The sequence below is a fragment of the Sapajus apella genome, unplaced genomic scaffold (genome assembly GCF_009761245.1).
Source record: "Sapajus apella isolate SASKATOON/1434 unplaced genomic scaffold, GSC_monkey_1.0 scaffold9, whole genome shotgun sequence".
NCBI lineage: Eukaryota > Metazoa > Chordata > Mammalia > Primates > Cebidae > Sapajus > Sapajus apella.
In genome coordinates, this window is record NW_022436949.1 from 43,886,937 (window position 1) to 43,907,874 (window position 20,938).

A 20,938-nucleotide genomic window follows, 5' to 3' on the forward strand; every position below is an offset into this window, starting at 1 on the left:
GCCCTCATAAATGTTTGTTAATGGTGATGAGCTCGATGATGGTGACACTTAAATGATAGGATACTTTCAACATTGGGTTTGTTATTTTCAAAGGCATTGAGTAAGCAAAGCCAGTACTTCACTCCTCACTGTGGGCCAGGCAAGGGTTGGGTGCTTTCTACAAATATTTGGAGAGGCCGACTGGTGTCAATTAGTGAGACTTTCTTTAGTGAGCGGATGAGGATGATGTGTGTTAAGTCGATAAGGTTGGCTGCAGACTAAAAAATGCGCCTCTGTTTGCATTGCAGGGACCTTGTTAGTGTGGGAATCCAGAGGGCTGGAGGCTGGTGGCCATCTTCCTTACATTTAAGTTACTGTGACCTTTTACTTAGAGGTAGGATGAGGGGTGAGCTAAAGTTTAAAGTTTGTACTCAGAATCATCGAGAAATTGACATCGTTAGAATGGGAATGAGTGGAGATTTTTTTCTAGTTTTCTGGTTTTTCTGGAGCTAAAAGAGCCCACTTTTCTGGTAATTTTCACCTCTACTTCTGTTCTACACATTTTTGTCTTTGCATACCTGTTTAATGGAGGATATGTGCTCTACTAAATCAGTGAAAGTGTAGGGCAAAGTACTGACTTAGATAATTTTTTTTTTTTAAGACAGCATCTCACTGTGTTGCCAGGTGCTAGGCTGGAGTGCAGTGGCGCAATCTCGGCTCACCGCAACCTCCGCCTCCCGGGTTCAAGCAATTCTCCTGCCTCAGCCTCCCGAGTAGCTGCGACTACAGGTGCACGCCACCACGCCCAGCTAATTTTTGTATTTTTAGTAGAGTTGGGGTTTCACCATGTTGGCCAGAATGGTCTCGATCTCTTGACCTGGTGATTTGCCTGCCGTGGCCTCCCAAAGTGCTGGAATTACAGGCGTGAGCCACCGCACCCGGCCTACTTAGATCATTTTTAGAACAAGGTTGGGGTATAAATTGAAAATCGATTGCAAAGGCATGGCACTTTTTCTTGCGAGGAGCTATTGAAAAAAGCAGGCCCTCACCACCTTTGACACACGTGCGAAACACGGCAGTGTCCCTCTGTCCCTGGGGAAGTTACCTAACCAAGTAAGTGCTTTCTGGTGGTCTTCAACTGTCATCTTAGCTAATCTTCATTGAGACCCTTAGAAGTAGAGCTGGAGCATGCTTCTCAGACCAGAGGCTGCATCGGAATCACCTGGAATGCAACCTCCACCTGCTTTTGATTCAGTGGGGCTGGGCTGAGATGAATTTGTATTTCTAAGGAGCTCCCAGGTGATGCGGATGCTGATTTGTGGGCACGTTTTCAGAAGCGCTGCAGTAGAGAGGAGGCTTTCTCTCCATCTTTTAGGTAAGAAGAGTGACTTCTGGGGTGGATGAGTGACTGGCCTGATGTCCTCACAGTTTGTAAGTGGAGCCTAGGGCTGTCTCTTGCACTTAGACAAAGAAAGTGATGTCAGACTCCCAGGTAAGGGAGACCCCTGCCCTCGGAAAAGAGGAGAAAGGCCTAGAAAGCATGTGAAGTAGAATCTAAATGAAAACAAAACCCCGGGGAAAATGGAGTGAGTCTTTTTTTCCTGAAAGACTGGATCAGGAAAGGCTTTCTGGGGGAGGTGACATTGGGGCTGGCTAGAGAGCAGTGTTTTTTTTTTTCTTTTGGATATAAGTGTTTTTTATTTTCTCAGTCTTTTATCTTTTTAAAATTGAGATTCAGGCCGGGTATGGTGGCTCACGCCTGTAATCCCAACACTTTGGGGGGCCGAGGGGGGCAGATTACCTGAGGTCGGGAATTCCTGACCAGCCTCACCAACATGGAGAAACCTCATCTCTACTAAAAATACAAAATGAGCTGGGCCTGGTGGTGCATACCTGTAATCCCAGCTACTCTGGAGGCTGAGGCAGGAGAATTGCTGGAACCCGGGAGGTGGAGGTTGTGCCCAGCTAAGATTGCGCCATTGCACTCCAGCCTGGGCAACAAGAGTGAGACTCTGTCTAAAAAAATTTTAAAAACTGAGATTCATAGTTGTATACAATTTTGTGGTACATGTGATATTTTCACATATGTATACAATGTATAATTATGAAATCAGGTTAATTGGGAGAGCCATTGCCTCTTTTCTTTGTATTGGTGACATTCCAGTTCTCTTCTAGCTATTTTGAAATAGACAACACATTATTGTTAACTATAATTTCCCTGCTGTGTTTTTGTACCCATTAGCCAACTCAAAGAGGGTGTTTTAGCAGGAAGAAACAAAACAGGCTGTGCGTGGCAGCTCATGCTTGTAATCCCAGCACTTTGGGAAGCCAAGGTGAGCGGATCCCTTAGGTCTGGGAGTTCAAAACCAGCCTGGCTAACATAACAAGACTGTCGCTACAAAAATTACAAACCTAGGTGGGTGTGGTGGCAGGTACCCTGCAGCCTTGCTGCTCAGGATGCTGAACGGGGGAGGAACGCTTGAGCCTAGGAGTTAGAGGTTACAGTGAGCAGTGAGCTGAGATTGTGCCACTGCACTACAGGCTGGTGACAGAGCGAGACCCTGCCTTAAAAAAAAAAAAAAAAGCAGAACAGCAAAAACTTAGTGCCAGGAAGATGCAAGAGTGCCAAACAGCAGCGTTGAGTTGGATTAGAATGTGGTTTACTTGAAAGGAGAGACATCATGGCAGGTGGTTGAAATGCCATGCTGGGAATTTTTACATTTAACTTGGTATTGACTGGACTCAGGTGTGTGAGTGAAAAAGGGATGGGGTTAGAACTTGACATTTGAAATAACTCCTATGAAAATGATAGAGGAGAAAATTTCTCTTTTGCTCTGAGTTTTCATTATTTTCCAGAGACTTGTTAAGATTAATTAAGTTTAATTTAAATTAAAGTTTTCATTAAAAAATTTTTGTTAAAAATCTGGTGCCAAGAAGGGACAGTGAAGCAATAAGCTTTAGTTCTGCAGTTAATTCTCATTTCCTTGCTTTGCTGTAGAAATAGGGACACCCTACTTGTAGACAGTTAATAGCCTGGTCTCCTTTTCCCAAATAATCAAACAGGCCTCGAAGTTCCTCCTGCTTGAAATATCTGGTTGATGTAAAACAGTTGATCTAGAGTTGTTTCTCTCTCACAGACTTTTTGGAAATAAGCAGATCTATCCACAGAGACAGCTGTTTTTGAACTCTGTCAAAACCCCTTATCTAACTCCTTGTGACAAGTCAAGCTGAGCTGCTTTGCTCTTGAGGAGGGTCAGGCTGGCAGCCTGGATTCTAGCTTATCTCTACCCCGTCTTCTCCTGGGACCAGCTCCTGGCCTGAGGCTCCCCAGGGACAGAGGCACAAGGTGGCTTTGTGGCAGTTCCTGCTCCTGAGAGCAGAGCCAGATGCATGGAGCTGTTGGAGATTGATCCCACGCCCTTTGCCCTTTGCTCTCCTGGGTGTCTGACACTTGATTTTTGGCCCCACTCAAAGGCACGTGTACATTCCTTTGCTCTCAACATGGGGCATAGACGTGCTTGGGGGCCCCAGAACCCAGCCGTTTGGCTTCCTGCAGCTCTACCACTGGGGCTTCTTTGAATAACAAGTTTCTATGCATTTTTCTTAACCTGGAATTTTTCAGTTGCTTGCATTTAAAACTGGAAGAGAGGAAACAAACTCTTGCGAAAAGTTCCTCTTCATCTGCCCGGCTTGATTGACGGTAGTTCTTCTTCACTGTGATTTCATCTCACTCAATTTATGCTCTCAGTGGGGCAGGAGTAGTTGGTAGAAGTGTGTGCTTTTAGTAGATTAAAAATTGTTTAATTCTTGATTAAACATATCCTTCTTAATTACAATTACTTTTTTTTTTTCTTCTTTTTTTAAGAGACAGGGTCTTGCTCTGTTGCCCAGGTTGGAGTGTAGTGTTACAATCATAGCTCACTGCAGACTCAAACTTCTGGGCTCAAGTGATCCTCTTGCCTCCGCATTGCAAGTAGCTGGGACTACGGGTTCTCACCACTATGCCTGGGTAATTTTTGCATTTTTCATAGAGATGGGGTTTTGCTGTGTTGCCTAAGCTAATCTCAAACTGCTGGCCTCAAGTGATCCTCCTGCCTCAGCCTCCCAAAGGGTTGGGATTACAGGCATAAGCCACCACCCTGGCCCAAATTACTTCTTAATTAAACATATAGGTATATGGGACAAAATTAAAAAGGTCTGAAAGAGCATCTGATGAAAAGCCAGTCCCCAGCCATCCTTGCTTTTCTTCCAGGCCAGGCTGGCTGCCTCATTGGAGTCCACTTTCCTTCCAGTTACTTCCCTCTCCTTCCAGAGAGTTCTTTGTGTTCATGGGAATATTTGTGGATACATAGACATTTTTAGCTTTATTGAGATGTAATCACAAATCATAACTTAGACCTGTTTCAGGTGTACAATTCAGAGGGTTTTAGTAAATTTACGGAGCTGTATGACCATCGCCACAGTCCAGTTTTAGAACATGTCCATCCTCCCCCAAGACACCTCAATTCCTTGTGCCCTTTGCTGTTGATCGCGGCTCCTAATTCCAGCCCCAGGCAACCACATTCTGGATATTTGTCCTCCTGATAAAGCCTTTGCTGGAAATTACATTTAACAGGATCATAGGTTTGTGCCGTCTTTTGCATGTGGCTCTTGTCACTAAGCAGAATGTTTTCGAGGTTCATCTGTGTGGCGTGTGTCAGCACTTTGTGTGTCTTTGTGGCAGAACAGTGCTCCCTGGTATGGATATATCGCATTTTGTTTATTTACCCACCAGTCGATCACTCTTTGGGTTATTGGATTATCCACTTGTTGGCTATATTTTTCGCTGTGGACATCGGCATGTACGTCTGCGTAGACATACGTTTTCATTTGTCCTGGGAAGATACCTAGGAGTGGAATTGTGGGGTCACCAGGAGAAGGGTGTGCTGAGTTCTATGCCAAACTTATGATTCAGTTTTTAAGAAACTGCCAAAATGCTTTTTAAAGTGTTTGCAGCATTTTATATTCCTTCCAGCAACCAGCAATGTGAGTTTCAGATTTTCCATGTTCTTGAGAGCTTGTTTGAAGGTTCTAACATGGGAGCCCAGCCACTTGTGTACCCTTGACCGCAAGACTGGCCCTCCTCTGTTGGGGGTGGTCATCCTCGTTGACCAAGCACACAGCTTTGGGAGGGACACACGTGGAGTGGTGAGGGAGGAAGGGGACACCCGCCTAGCCAGCCAGGTCAGCCAAATCAACCCTGGCAATCACCCCCAGACAAAGGAACCCTGACAATCAGTGGGGTGACAGATGTCGCAGCCAGATCACCCTCACATCCAGATTTTCCACATTCTTGATAACACTTATTATTGTCTGTCTTATTTGTTGTAGTCATTACAGTGGGTGTGAAGTACCTTACTGTGGGTGTGATTTTGCATTTTCTAATGATTAGTGATGTTGATTCTTTATTTCCTGCTAATATCTTCCCATAGCTTCCCTGAAGTCTTGTAAATCCTTTTATGTTTTTGTCTCTGGACTCAGTAATTTCATGAAGTTTTATTAATTTGTAACAATATGTTTGGACAAAGCTTTAATCTGTTGCATGTAAGATTTCTTTGGAAGTTCATCTATCATTTTTCTTTTTTCTTGTAGCATCTTTGTAAAGGTTTTTGTTTGTTTTTTGGTTGGTAGGTATGAAGTAGCTCTTTGCAGGAGCCTCAGTGGGCCAGCAGACAGAGCCATGTCCCATACTAATTGGAATTTTCATGACTTGAGGGTGTGTGTGTGTTTGTATGTGTGTAATGCTTTCAACCTTTGCTATTCCCTTACTTGCTGAAACTTTGGTGGCGAACCTTAGTGGTATGTCTAATGCAGTCTCTGTGTTTTTCATCTTGCCTTAGCAACAGACTGCTTTCTACAAATATGGCTTGCCTGTATGGCTTCTCATTTCATATCAATCACACTGTGCCCGGGGAAGCTGATTACTGTGAATCTGCATATCTCTCCCTGTTATTCCAAGAAAGTTATGACTGGTTTGTTGCTTATTTGGGGGAATGAGGCTCTGCCATTTTTACCTGAGACCTGTGGCCTCTGTAAGCATTTTCTTTCCATTCTTTCTGACCTTCACTGCAACTTGGCACCTCTTTCTTACATTTTATGGTTTGGGGCTGCAGATGTCTTCTAGTTTCCTCAGGGATGGAATTTGCATTTTTTAGTGTACTGCTTATTGCTTTTGGGTGAATTCCAAGAGGAAGCCCTTATAAGTCAGGATACTCTGACAAGACAACTCTAGTTTTTTATCTTTTCTCTGGCAGTTAAAAATCTTGTTATTTTTTGTCATTACTTTTTTAAAGTAACTTTTCAAATAGAGCTAACTGATAAAGTAGTTTTGCAAGCCGCTTTTAACTTTAAGTTCTGGAATCATCACTTCAGTAATGAGATATCACAAGGAAGGAAATACTAGTCTTTATTTTGACTACTCAGAAAATACAGAAGACAGAGAAAGTTAATGGAGATAAATTCAGAATAGAGCATAGGTTAATATTTATACACTAGAAGCCTTAGTTTTGTTGGACTTGTTTACCTGGAAGACGGCATTACATTACTGGTCTTACCGGTTTTGATATCAAGCATCAATTGTGGTTACTCGTTTATGACTTGCCAGTGTTCCTGAGATGTTTCTTTAGCATTCTCAGGATGCTCAGCTCAAAACTCTTGGCCGCATTTACGGTTGAATTAAACAGACCTTTCCGTGTACAGCAGCAGTCTGCGTGCAAGTATGATAACAAAAAGAAGGTATGGCATACTTTGTTCAAGCATCAATATCCAGAAGTAGAAATAACCTAGACATGAAATCATTTGAGAACTAAAGAGAAAGGAAGTTAAGCTACCAAATAGCTGTTAATGACGAACTCAATTAAAATTTTAAATGCCAAGGTGCTAGAAATTAGAATATATATTTATTTGGGGATCTTAGGCAAGAGGAAGAGAAAGGATTCAGTTCAGAGGATGAGGGGTCTTACTTTTTGCTTGGGTAGGGCCAGGAGAAAATATTTTCAGGGAGGGTCTGGGCACCTTTAGGCTGGGCTGAGGTGGGAGAGTAGACCCCTTCCTTCTGCCATCATCCATTCCCTGGATGGGCATGAACACCATAGCTAGGCCCATGCCTGCTTGACTCAGAGGGACAAGCCCAGCTGAAGCACAGTGTGAATGACCATGCGCAGGGCCTGTCTGTGCTACACAAGTGCAGGGAAGAGGAGGTGGGGTGGGGAGGGGCCACACGACAGTAGGAAAAAGTACACGGAGGGGCTGGGAATGGGGAAGGCCAACTTCACTGGTGGCATAGTTTTCTCTGGAGATTGCATTTATTTTTAAGAGTCTGTCTCTCTCTGTCTCTCGGTCTCTCTCTCTCTGCCTCTCTCTCTCTCTCCCCCCTCCTCCTCCTCCTCCTCCTCTTTTCTCTCTCTCTCCCCCCTCCTCCTCTCCTCTCTCTCTCTCTCTCTCTCTCTCTCTCTCTCTCTCTGTCTGTCTGCATTTATTTTTAACTATGAGACAGTGAACAGAAAACATATATGGAATAGAAGTAATTTTGCCTGGCTTATAAAGATTATTTTGGACACAGCTGACGTCATAATATAGTGCTCCCCCACTCCCTACACACACACACACACACACAAACACACACACGCACGCACGCTCTCTCTCTGTCTCTCTCTCACCCCCTCCTCCTCCTCCTCTTCTTTTCTCTCTCTCTCTCCTCCCTCCTCCTCTCTCCTCTCTCTCTCTCTATCTCTCTTTCTGTCTATCTGTCTCTCTCTCTCTCTCTGTCTCTCTGTCTCTCAGTCTCTGTCTCTCTGTCTCTCGGTCTCTCTCCCTCTGTCTCTCTCTCTCTGTCTCTCTCACCCCCCTCCTCCTCCTCCTTTCTCTCTCTCTCTCTCTCTCCCCTCCCCTCCTCTCCTCTCACTGTCTGTCTGTCTGTCTCTCTCTCTCTCTCTGTCTCTGTCTCTCTCTCTCTGTCTCACTGTCTCTGTCTCTGTCTCTGTCTCTCTGTCTCTCGGTCTCTCTGTCCCTCTGTCTGTCTGTCTCTCTCTGTTGACCCGATATTGAGGATCTGTTTTCCATTTTGGTGAAGGCACTACATTGGGATCCTGGATTAACCAGGGCTGGTCTCATCCCTCAAGACTAGTGAGTGAATGAATCAAAGTAGAGATCACACAACCAAACATATTAGAAATAGATGCTTAGAAAAAGCTTATTTGAGGCAGAAATGAGAAAGACACCTATATAACAGATCTGTGGAATCGGGCATTCAAAAAAGAAGGGGCTGGTGTGGTGGAATACACCTGTAACCCCAGCACTCTGGGAGGCTGAGGCAGGCGGATCATTTGAAGTCAGGAGTTTCATACCAGGCTAGCCAACATGGTAAAACCCCATCTCTACTTTAAAAAAAAAAAAAAAAAACTGGGCATGGCCGTGGGCACCTGTAATCCCGGCTACTGAGGATGCTGAGACAGGAGAATTGCTTGAACCTGGGAGGCAGAGGTTGCAATGAGCCGAGATCGCTCTGTTGCACTCCAGCCTGGGCAACAGAACGAGACTCCATTTTAAAAAAAAAAAGCAGTTCTCAGACCTCCACTGCATATGTCATCTGGTAATTCGGGGTTCTGAGACAGACAGTGCCAGTTCCAGAAGCATTGCCTGGCTTAGAGCCCCGTGTTCCCGGACGACACAAGCAGTGAGTAAAACCTTCCCAAGGCTTTGATGGACGGTAGGTGAGCAAGGCGGGTGTGGGAGAAACAAGGAGTAAGTGGTGCCTCCTAGTCCGTGATCAGGCCTTTACCCTGTTCCAGTGAAGGACACACCCTGTTAGGCCCTGATGATTTGGAATGCTGTGGATGTGACCCCATAATTTCTGATTTGCTGACCTCAGGGCCAGCCCTCCAGTCTATAGTGACAGCATAAGAGGTTTCATTGCAGGCGAAGTAAGGAATTCCTAAGAAACTTCTGGGACCTATTCTTAAGGAAAAGGCTGAGAATGAGTTAGGCAAGAAAACTCTACAAGATGAGATTTGCAAACCGGATGGTTTTGCTGAAGAGAAGACTTTAAACTTTCCTGAGTTCTAAAGCAATGGTAGAAGTTTCCAGGTGAAGAAAGAGGGCAAAGCGCTCAGCCACGGCGAGCCACGCATGGAGACCTGGAGCCAGGCAGAAGCAGTGGGAGGGCGGGGAGAAGCCGAGGTGTCAGGAGATAGCCTATCTGGGGAGGAAAGATTGTTTTGTTTTTAGGAAAATAACTTTGTTGGCCAGGCACGGTGGCTCACACCTGTCATCCCAGCACTTTGGGAGGCTGAGATGGGCGGATCGCTTGAGGTCAGGAGTTCAAGACCAGCCTGGCCGACATGATGAAACCCCGTCTCTACTAAAAATACAAAAATTAGATGAGCGTGGTGGTGGGCATCTGTAATCCCAGCTACTCGGGATGCTGAGGCAGGAGAATCGCTTGAAGTTGGGGGGTAGAGTTGCAGTGAGCCAAGATAGTGCCATTGCACTCCAGCCTGAGTGACAGAGGGAGACTGCATCTCAAAAAGACAAACAAAAAAAAACTGGATGTGGTGATGTGGTGATGCATGCTGTAATCCCAGCTACACGGGAGGCTGAGGCAGGAGAATTGCTTGAACCCGGGAGTTGGAGGTTGCAGTGAGCTGAGATCTCGAGACTCTGCCTCAAATAAATACTTCGTTGATACTATGTACAATGTGTAGAATTTTAGAATGGCTTCTTGGGAAAGAGGGAATAGTTGGAAAGGAATGAAGGGTGACTTTCTCAAGTGTGAGTGAGACACACCCACAGCCCTGCCCCTTGCATCCCGGGTAGCTCTGTGGTGCCCGTCCTGTGGCTCCTTTGTCCAGAAGTGCCCCTGGGGTCTCTATTTCCCACCTCCTCTTTCTTCATTGACCCTCCATTGACCATTGGGCCTGGAGGTTCATTTTGCTTTTTTGGTTACACTCACCCCCTTTCATTCGTTTGTGCGGCTTTCACCCTGAACCCATAGCCCAGATCCAGCTCCAGCTCCCGGCCAGGACAGCCCACAGGACGCCCTTTTATAACCCTAGGGAGTGTTCAGAGCACACTCACTCCCCCGCCACTGCCTCCCTTCTGCCCTCATTTCAAACTTCCCGATCACTGTTGAACTTTGACCCCCTCCTCTTGGTAGCTAACCATTTGTAACATTGGTTAGTTTTCCACAAAGGCAGATTTTATAGCTTCACCCTTTGATTTCCATTGCGGCCGTCCAGATTGGCACCTCAAGCATGAACTGTCACAGCTGATTTGTAACTGGATGCCGCCGCCCCTGCCCTCCCAGGTCTCTCTCTTCAGTTGTATGTAGTACCATCCTCAAGTTCATTTGTTTGAAATTGCTCTTGTTGAGAGATCCAAGATGGCTGATCACTAGCAGCTCGGGATTGCAGCTCCCACTGAAAGAGCACAGAACGAGAGGACGCCACAGTTTCAGATCAATTTTTGTTGCTCACGCACCAGGAGATTCCCAGCGGAGGAGCCCCACGTGTCGCCAGCGCGACTCTTGAGGCCTGTGAGGCGGTTTTGCCACTGCCTTGGTGCGGCGGTTCTCGGTGCAGAGTCAGAAAAGCATCATCAATCATAACACCGCTGTTTAGGCCAGCACAGTGGGTTGCTCAGATTCTAGCACCAGGAATCAACAAGTTGGACGTCCATTGAGAAACCCAACTATAAAGACGGCAATTATAAAGACCACAGATGGATAAATTTATAACGAAGGGAAGAAACCAGCCTAACAAGGCTGAGAATACCCAAAATCAGAACGCTTCTCCCTCTACAGGGGATCACAATTCCTCATCAGCAACAGAACAAGGCCTGATGGAGAAAGACTGTGTTCCATCAGCAGAAGCAGGCTTTAAAAAGTGGATGATAAGAAACTTCTGGGAATTAAAAGAACTTGTTCTAACCCAATGCAAAGAAACTAAGAACTTTGAAAAAAGGTTTGACGAAATGTCAACAATAATACACAATTTAGAGAGGAATATAAGTGAATTAATGGAGCTGAAAAATACAACACGAGAACTTCGTGAACTATGCACAAGTTTTAACAGCCGAATTGATCAAGCAGAAGAAAAGATATCAGAGGTCGAACACCAACTTCATGAAATAAAACAAAAAGACAAGATTAGAGAAAAAAGGATAAAAAAGAACGAGCAAAGTCTCCAAGAAAGATGGGACTATGTGAAAAGACCTAATCCACGTTTGACAGGTGTACCTGAATGTGACGAAGAGAATCAATCCAAGCTGGAAAATACGCTTCAGGATATTATTCAGGAAAACTTTCCCAACCTAGCAAGGCAGGACAATATTCAACTCCAGGAAATACAGAGAACACCACAAAAATATTCCTCAAGAAGACCAACCTCAAGGCACATAATCGCCAGATTCACCAGGGTTGAAATGAAAGAAAATACTGAGGGCAGCCAGAGAGAAAGGCCAGGTTACCCATAAAGGGAAGCCTATCAGACTCACAGCAGATCTCTCACCAGAAATCCTACAAGACAGAAGAGAGTGGGGGCCAATATTCAACATCTTTAAAAAAAAGAACTTTCAACCCAGAATTTTACATCCAGCCAAACTAACTTTCATAAGTGAAGGAAAAATAAAATCTTTTGTGAACAAGCAAGCACTCAGAGATTTCATCACCACCAGGCCTGCTTTACAAGAGCTTCTGAAAGAACCACTACAAATAGAAAGGAACAACCAGTATCAGCCTTTCTAAAAAATACCAAAAAATAAAGAACATCAACATAATTAAGAAATTGCATCAACTATTGGGCAAAACAGCCAGCTAACATTAAATGACAGTATCAAACTCACATATATTATTATTAATTCTAAATTTAAATCGACTAAATCCCCCAATCCATAGACACAGACAGGCAAAAAAAGCCAAGACCCATTGGTATGCTACATCCAGACCCATCTCACATGCAAGGATACACAAAGACTCAAAGGGATGGAGAAAAATTTACCAACCAAATGGAGAGCTAAAATAAATAAATAGAAAGCAGGAGTTGCAATTTTTGCTGATAAAATAGATTTCAAAGCAACAAAGATCAAAAGAAGCAAAGAAGGATATTACATAAAGATAAAAGGATCAATGTAACAAGAAGAGCTAAAGATCCTAAATATATATGCACCCAATACAGAAATACCCAGATATATAAGACTTATAAAGAGACTTGGACTCCCACACAATAATAGTGGGAGACTTCAACATCAATATTAGACAGATCAATGAGACAGAAAGTTAACATCGATATTCAGGACTTGAACTCAGATCCGGAACAAGTAGACTTAATTAACATTCATAGAACTCTCCACTTTAAATACACAAAATATACACTCTTATCAGTACTACATCACATGTATTTACAGGTTTAAATGAAATATTGGTTGGCTGCTTGTTAATTATTTTCTTCCCTCTTTTTTTTTTTTTTTTTTAATGTCTCTATTATTAAACACAATTACAGGCATACCCGGTTTTAGACTGCATTCTAGCCCGGGCAATAAAGCAACACCCCTGTTCTCCCTCCCTCTTCCTCTTCCTCTTTCTTCCTTTCCTTCATTCTTTTTCTTTTTTTTTTTTTTTTATTCTTTTTCTTTCTCTCATTCTTCCTCTAAGAAAAAAAAAAAAAAAAAAGAAATTGCTCTTCTTGTGTTGTTGTTCTTCCCCTGGTGGCTTCTGCTTCCTGCAGGGTAAAGACCATATTTTTCAGCCATGCATTTGAAGTCCTCTAAAGGATGGGTCCCCAGACCCTGGGCTGTGGACCGTGGTCTGTGGCCTGTTAGGAACCGAGCCGCATGGCAGGAGATGAGCGGCAGGCGAGCAAGTATCACCGTCCGAGCTCCGCCTCCTACCAGATCAACTGCAGCATTAGATTCTCATAGGAGCGCGGACCCTGTAGTGAACTGTGCACGTGAGGGATCTAGGTTGCGCGCCCCTCATAAGAATCTAATGCCTAATGATCCATGGAACTGTTTCATCCCACAACCATTGCCTCCGCTTTGTTCATGGAAAAACTGTCTTCCACAACACAAGTCCCTGGTGCCATGAAGGTTGGGGACCGCTGCCCTAGAGCCTGACTTCACACCATTTATAAAATATGTCTTGAACTCTCCGGCTGTGATTGTCTCTCTCCTTCCCCTGTGCCATCGTGCTTCTGTTAGCTAGGTGTGGATGCCATTCCACTTCCCAGGAGGGCCTTTTCCTTTTCTGTCTTCTGTCTCTTTCTATTATTCAGTATTTGAGACCAAGTTGAGTTCAGCTGTCACCTTCTCCATGATGGAAGCCTTACACCCCACCCCACCCCCGCTTTTTTTTTTTCAGACAGAGTCTTATTCTGTCTCCAGGCCAGAGTGCAGTGGCACGATCTTGGCTCACTGCAACCTCTGCCTCCCGGGTTCAAACCATTCTCCTGCCTCAGCCTCTAGAGTAGCTGGGACTATAGGTGCATGCCACCACACCCAGCTAATTTTTGTATTTTTAGTAGAGACGAGGTTTGACCATGTTGGCCAGGATGGTCTTGATCTCTTGACCTTGTGATCTGCCCACCTTGGCCTCCCAAAGTGCTGGGATTACAGGCGTGAGCCACCATGCTGGGCCGCCTTCCCCCACTTTTAACTGCTTCATCTCACATGAAAATCTCATTCCCTGTGTTCTTCTGACACTTAATATGCAGCCACATATAAATATACTGGCTGAGTGGTCCAGTCATGAAGCGGCCGGTATTGACCTCCATCCTGTGTGAGGCATCGTGCCTAGGTCGGGCTGAGATGCAAAGGACATTCAAGATTGTGTTGCTTTAAGGGCATCACTGTGCCTTCTCCACACATGTGGACTCGACTACCATGAGCACAGAGGGGATGGCAACATGTGCTCTGCCCCAGATGCCAGCATGTGACATTGGTTTTTGTTTTTGAGACAGAGTTTCACTCTTGTCAGCCAGGCTGGAGTGCAGTGGCGTGATCTTGGCCCACCGCAACCTGCACCTCCTGGGTTCAAGTGATTCTCCTGCCTCAGCCTCTTCAGTAGCCGGGATTACAGGCACTTGCCACCACGCCTGGCTAATTTTTGTAGTTTTAGTAGAGATGGGGTTTCACCAGGTTGGCCAGACTGTTCAGGAATTCCTGACCTCAGGTGATTCACCCATCTTGGCGTCCCAAACTGCTGGGATTACAGGCACTTGCCACCACGCCTGGCCAGGATGTGCCATTTGAATTGAGATTTAAAGGAGTGGTAAAAGTTTCCAGGTAAAGAAAGAGAGCAAAAGCACTAAGCCACAGAGAGCCACGCATGTGGCGACCTAGAGCCAGACAGGGGCAGCGGGAGGGGAGGGAGAAGCTGAGGGTGTCGGGAGACAAGGGCGGACCATCTCGAGGGGAAAGGAGATTGCTCGGTTTTTAGGAAAATAGCTTTGTTGATACTGTAGCATAGTGTGTAGAATGGCTTCTTGGGAAAGGACTGGAAAGAAAAGAATTTTTAGGTGGTTATTATAATAGAAATAAGCACTAGAAACCAAGAAAAATGACCCTACTTTCTGTTGTCTCTGTCTGCGTTAGTGTGCCTGTTTCCTCAACCAGATTATAAGCATGAGCTCTGCAGTGCATGTTTTTCCTGTTTAGAATAGCCACAGTACTTAGCATGTAACTGTGTCCATAAAAGATAATTAATGGATACTAATGATACGGCTTAGGCACTGTTTCTCATCTTCCCACCAGACTCCAATGTGTAAAAAGTAGTGCCTAGCTCATTGTAGGCACTGAATAATTAAGAACAGACTGTAAAACGAGAAAGGAATAAAATATGGCACAATATGCAAAATTATTCAAAAGAATAAAGTATACAAAAAGTATTTGCATGTCTTGAGTGCTTAAAGGTGACTTTGTGAGTGAGTGAAACCGACACCTCCCCATGTGTGATTTTTGTGCAGGGGAGGGAGCCCCCTGCCTACCCAGGTGGGGTTCAGGGAAATTCCTGTGACCGAGGGGAGAAGGTGGCACACAGCTCGGGCATCGTCAGGGAGCCTCCTGTTCTGATGTGTGTTTCTTTCTCACTGCTTCCTGCAGATATTCTCTAAGTCACTTTCATCATGGGAGAAATAGAGCAGAGGCCGACCCCAGGATCGCGACTGGGGGCCCCGGAAAATTCGGGGATCAGTACCTTGGAACGTGGACAGAAGCCGCCCCCAACGCCTTCAGGAAAACTTGTGTCCATCAAAATCCAGATGCTGGATGACACCCAGGAGGCATTTGAAGTTCCAGTAAGTTGGGGAATGTCTCTGTGAGCCTAGGGGTGTGGGGCAGCCTTTGGATAGGGGAGGTCAGGCTCACTGTCATGGCCAGTGACATGAGGCGGCCGGAGGGCCTGCGTGTTCGGCACCTCCCTCTCTGCCCCCCGTGGCCCGCTGGCCCATTCTGGTTCCGAGCTCTCCAGTGTCTCGATTTATGCATGAACCACCCATACAGTGATGTCAGTGGCTTCGCCACTTGAATTTTATCTGACGTTCCATTTAAATATATATGTAATGTAAGTGCATATATATAGGTTATGTTTATACATGTAACTGGAGGGAAGAGTGGTCTTGTGGCTGCATCCCAGTTTAATTTACTGGTCATAGGCAATTCCTCTCTCACATTGGTGCTCGTGTGTGTGTGTTTGTGGGGGGAGTGTATTGAACTCACGTCCAGGTTACTGGCAAGAACAATCTCGAGAGCATCATTAATGAGCCATGTGTGTTTCATGTCAGGAAGTTGGGAGAGCCTGTGCATGCAATCCCACAGGGCAGGGTGTGGAAGTATAGAAAAGCCTCCTTCGAGGCTGGGTGCTATGGCTCATGACTGTAATCCTCGCACTTTGGAAGGCTGAGGCAGGTGGATCACCTGAGGTCAGGAGTTCAAGACCAGCCTGGCCAACATGGTAAAATCCCGTGTCTACTAAAAGTACAAAAAAAAAAAAATTAGCTGGGGGTGGTGGCAGACACCTGTAATCCCAGCTACTCGGGAGGCCGAGGCAGGAGAATCACTGGAACCTGGGAGGTGGAGGTTGCAGTGAGCTGAGATCGTGCCATTGCACTCCAGCCTGGGCAACAAGAAGGAGACTCTATCTCAGGAAAAAAAAAAAAAAAAAAAGAAAAGCCTCCTTCCGAGCCTACCATATGGCAGTCCTAGAGATGGGGAGGCCCTGCCACCCCAGGGTCCAGGACAGAGCAGGCTGGGGACTGGAGCCATCACGGGAGGAGCCCCTGGCCCTCCGCACTTCTGCTGTTCTTCTCTGAGCCCCTGCCCGGCCTGTCCCAGCCTCCTCCTCAGATCGCTCCTGCAGGAGGTTGAGAAGCCACTGCACACCTTATCCCGGCAGCAGAGGAAGGTAGGGGTGTCAGGCTGGCTAAGCGGCCAGCACACTGCTCTCATCAGCTCAGTCCAGAGTACTCTTAAGACACCTCAGATCTAGTATTTTGAGTTTTCTGTCTTGAGTATCAAACACCAAGTCTAATATTGTTTGTGGGGGAGGAAAATAACTCGTGAATTCCAAGCAGCCAACTTCTAAACAAACTCTGGGAGCACACCTGTTTTTCAGCCTGCAGACGATCTGCCTGTTACTCCTGTTGGCTAGAGGGGCTGGAATTTAATAGTCGGCATTAACGTGGATAACCCGTCATTTAATCATTTATGGGATATGATTCAGCAAATTATATTTATTTCAAAGAACATTACTCAGAGTGCATGAACTAACATTAAATGTCTCAAGGAAAGAGCAACTCAGAATAGCTATGCGCAAAACTGCCAATTTATTGCACGCTGCAAACAACCTTTGTGTTTTCTAATTTTCTTATTGTGGAATTTATATCTTTCAAATACTTGCGACAGCTTTGTATTTTGGTGAACAAAGCTATTGCTAATCTGTCAAAATCATAGACTCTGTTGAGGAGAGCCCCTGCCATCTGGTTAGAACTGGGCCTCTTGGCACATGTGGTTTGTACCTGCGCCACCTCACCCACTTTGTCTTTGTTGCCAGACTGGTTTGGTGACGTGTTTGGTTTCAGTGTTTCCTGCTCAGTACTGTGAAGGTCTTCTGAGCCAGGCTTCTAGCAGCACATTCTGTTACACGGTGTTCTCCTGAGCGGGCTGGACTGTGGAACGAGCAAAGGCTGCTTCTGTGTGCACTCACTCCAGGGATCCCTGGGCTGCCCTCACCTGTGGCTCTTTCTGAAACCAAAGAAAGTCAAGACCCCATTCCTCACCACTATTTAGCTAGCACCTATGTAGGAACTCCCTGCCCAAGAAGTAGTAATAAAAGTGTGTGTTCATCTTCTAAAATGATTTTTCTTCATAATTTCGGATGGCTTCTGCTTTGCATTTATAAGCCCTCTGTCTGGAAGTAAACTTTCTCATGCTCTCTGATAAACTCTTATGGATTCTTAAAAGCCTTATCTGTTTTGCCTGGATGCCTACTCCCTCAGGCAGTGGACAGGGCTTTTTCTTCCTTCTTGTAGATGTCTTTACTCATACACCTATCAGATGTACGAGGGAGCCTGAGTTCAAATCCTCTCCTACCGAAAGTTGTGCAGTGTGGACAAGTTATTAACCTGTCTGTATCGATAAAATGAGGCCAGTAATAAACTCTGCTTTGTATTCTATGAGAGTAAAAAAGAGGAGACACAAATAAAGTGTTTGGAACAATTCTTGACATGTAGTAAGAGCTTAACATACATTAGTAGTAACGATAATGGCATGCACTTCCAACTGCCTGCCTGTTACGTCTGTATCCCCAGCATCTAGCATGTAGTAGGTGCTAATTAAATGTTTGCCGACTGTCAGAGTGAGTTTATTTTACAAGTAGAATTAATGCCATTGTTAGTTTTCACATGTCTCCTCCATATAGACTTTAATTTTTTTAGTTTGGTCAGAATGTTCCTCAGCCCCTGGGCCGCAGATGTATTCCTTAAGTGACTGTACAAAGCCAGATATCAGCATTTTTATTGGTGGAGCTGATTCTGAGTCACTACCTCATGCTTGTGAAGAGTAGCCACAGCCAGGCCAGCAGCAGCTGGCAGGCGTCGGGGCTGGCTGTGATGGCTCAGTCATCGGGGATCGGAGGAAAGTGACTAGGATTGGGAGAGACTCAGCCCCCCAGTCTTGCTTTAAAACCTTGTGCAGAAACTTTTTGCTGGGAATTCATCAAGGCCAAGTGTCTGACCCTGGTAGCGTCCTTTGATGGAGTGCCCCAAGTGAATGAATTCTCATGACTCAGTCACATTCCCCACGCAGCTGAGCCGGGCACATGGCCAGAAGCCCCTGCAGTTTCCTTTGGGGATGACCAGTGTCTTTCCCTGGGGGTTGAATTTCCTGGGCCTTGGCTTATTAATTTTGTTTTAAAATATGAATTTGTAGGCAAAGTAGTCATTTAAAATGCAAATCCCCTGAATACTTCTGGCACAGAGAACCACACCATCTTCTCCATGGTGTCTCCATCCTTCTTTATACCCTGAAAAAATGATGATTAGAGAGCTCTGCCTTTTGGAAGGCTTTGGCAGTTGGCTCCACGGTTTTTTCCTTTCTGTAGCTGGTTCCACAAACACCTTTGCAGTTGAACTTGGACAGTCTTTTTAGGTATTTCCTCTGCAGAGTGGAAAGTTCAGATGCAGTATTTATAGTAAATTCTTACATGGTGTTTTGTCACCTTTATGTGGAAAACACTGCGCAAATAAGCCTCACCCTGTGGTTTATGATATACACAGCTTTCTCTTCCAACCAGAGGTTATGAAACAGACTGACTCTTGGGCATCTGAAAGGGTTAATAACATGCCCCTGTGTCCGCCTAGGCCATTTCCCTGGTGGTTCCTGGGAAGGGTTTCTGTGTTCCCTCCTCATGACCCTGCTGGTAAACAAACAGTGTTCCCACTGACACTAGTAGGATGAAGCAGATGGTTTCCATTCCAACTGTTTATTCAGTTTATGTATTTTCATTAGCAGTGTTTCCATAGGAAGAGCAGAGGAAATAAAACACAGCCCCCCCCCCTTTTTTTTTGCTTCTTTTGAGCAGCCCTGGTATAAAAAAAAAAAAAAAAAAGGTGGTGGAAGATGCTCACAGGTGACAAAAATGACGCCTAGTGCCTGTCTAAGGGTTAGAGGGAGTGACCAGTTTCAGGCAGGTGGGTGATGGCAGAAGCCCAGAACCCCCCCCAGGGAGCCGGGGCAGGAGTTAGTGGTGGCAGAGGGAAGTCAGCGTCCACAGTCGTCATCGCAGGAAATGATCCTTGTAACGGTCTCGTTTTTTCTGTCTTGTCACTGCTGGGCTTGAGTGTTTATAGCTCCCCAGGCTTATGTAGCATTCATCCTTTGCCTGAGGATCACGTGTGGCCTTCGTGGCTCAGGGAGCCTGGGAGGGAGCCATGAGCCTCCATAGAGGGGCCACATACACTCTTCTCAACCACAGGCCTTAGCTTCTCATGTCAGAACACCCTGTTTGTTGACCTGCGTGGTGTTGGCCTCTTGCAGGTAGAGTGGCCACTCCTTGGAGGGCAAGGCCTCTGTGTTTGTCCATCATCATCATATCCTACGCCCAAACGGCACCTGTGTGTGAAACTGACTGGTTACAGTTCTGTTTGGTCATTTCACTGTGCGAGAGTTGGTGCTGTCCTAGCATAACAAGGGAAAGAGCTTGTGGGAAGCGCTTGAGTCCCTTCCTCGTGTTTGCACAGCATGAAGGTGGGGCGGGGATTGGCGCTCAGCCTGCAGAACCCTCAGCTTACCCTCATCCTTTGTGAGACTCAAGGACTTCCACTGCCTCCTACTCCCACACAGGCGGTCCCCGTTCAGCTTGGCCCCCCTTCCCCCACCCCCATGCTGCCCTGTTCTCACTGCTTTCTAAATACCCACCCCATCCTCACCCCAAACACATTGATCAAAATCCCACCGGCTGCTGGGCCTCTCCCAGGCACGTGCTCCAGGCCAGGCTTCTCTCCTGACAGTGCCAATATCTCACCTCCAATCAGACCTTGAATCACGGCCTCTAATCTTGCCTCTCTCATTCATTATTCCTGGTGCTGTCACTCAGTTCCCTAATCTGCAGAATCAGGCACTGGAGCCAGATGATTGTAAAGGCTGCCCCCAATCCCTTTCCTTCTTTGGAAGTGAGGACCCTGTGTTGACATCCTTTGTGATGAGTTAACTTTTTGTGACTGTATTTGTGAATTCTCCAGATGGAAGGTAAAATCTTGGAGGAAAGAGATTTTTCATTTTAGAGCAAACCCTAAGGCCCCCCACAGCCTGATTAGACGCAGTGGATACCGTGTGCCTACTAAGTGCTGAAGAAACATATGTGATGAGAGTAAAGAAGCATGCCACGATTTATATATCACGCCAGTCACAGGCCCCAGGAAATGTCATGTGTTTCCATAAAGCTCACTGCGCTACATAGGGCCGAACCCCATGCTGTTTGACATGGGAGATGGAAGACTGAAATCAAATATTTTCTTGATAACACATTATTGGTAGGAAATGCAACAAGTTGGCCAGGCGCGGTGGCTCACGCCTGTAATCCCAGCACTGTGGGAGGCCGAGGCGGGTGGATCACGAGGTCAAGAGATCGAGACCATCCTGGTCAACATGGTGAAGCCCCGTCTCTACTAAAAATACAAAACATTAGCTGGGCATGGTGGCGCGTGCCTGTAATCCCAGCTACTCAGGAGGCTGAGGCAGGAGAATTGCCTGAACCCAGGAGGCGGAGGTTGCCGTGAGCCGAGATGGCGCCATTGCACTCCAGCCTGGGTAACAAGAGCGAAACTCCGTCTCAAAAAAAAAAAAAAAAAAAGGAAATGCAACAACTTGAAATCAGAGACCCAGAGTTTTTGAGAAAAGTAATGAGTTTGCATGTCATAAAAGACTACTTAGGTTC

At 45.8% G+C, this 20,938-nt stretch overlaps 1 protein-coding gene across 6 annotated transcripts in view; it reads left to right on the plus strand.

Annotated features, from left to right (window-relative positions):
* FARP1 (FERM, ARH/RhoGEF and pleckstrin domain protein 1) overlaps nucleotides 1-20,938 on the plus strand; it is a 319,198-nt gene that overhangs the window by 57,976 nt on the left and 240,284 nt on the right. For all 6 annotated transcript variants that reach the window (XR_004268890.1, XM_032277520.1, XM_032277519.1 and 3 more), the window contains exon 2: nucleotides 15,109-15,302. Coding sequence is in view for 5 of the 6 variants with exons in the window: in XM_032277520.1 (XP_032133411.1) it covers nucleotides 15,132-15,302 (171 nt within the window). In the remaining variant the exon portion in view is untranslated. The remainder of the gene's footprint in view (nucleotides 1-15,108; nucleotides 15,303-20,938) is intronic.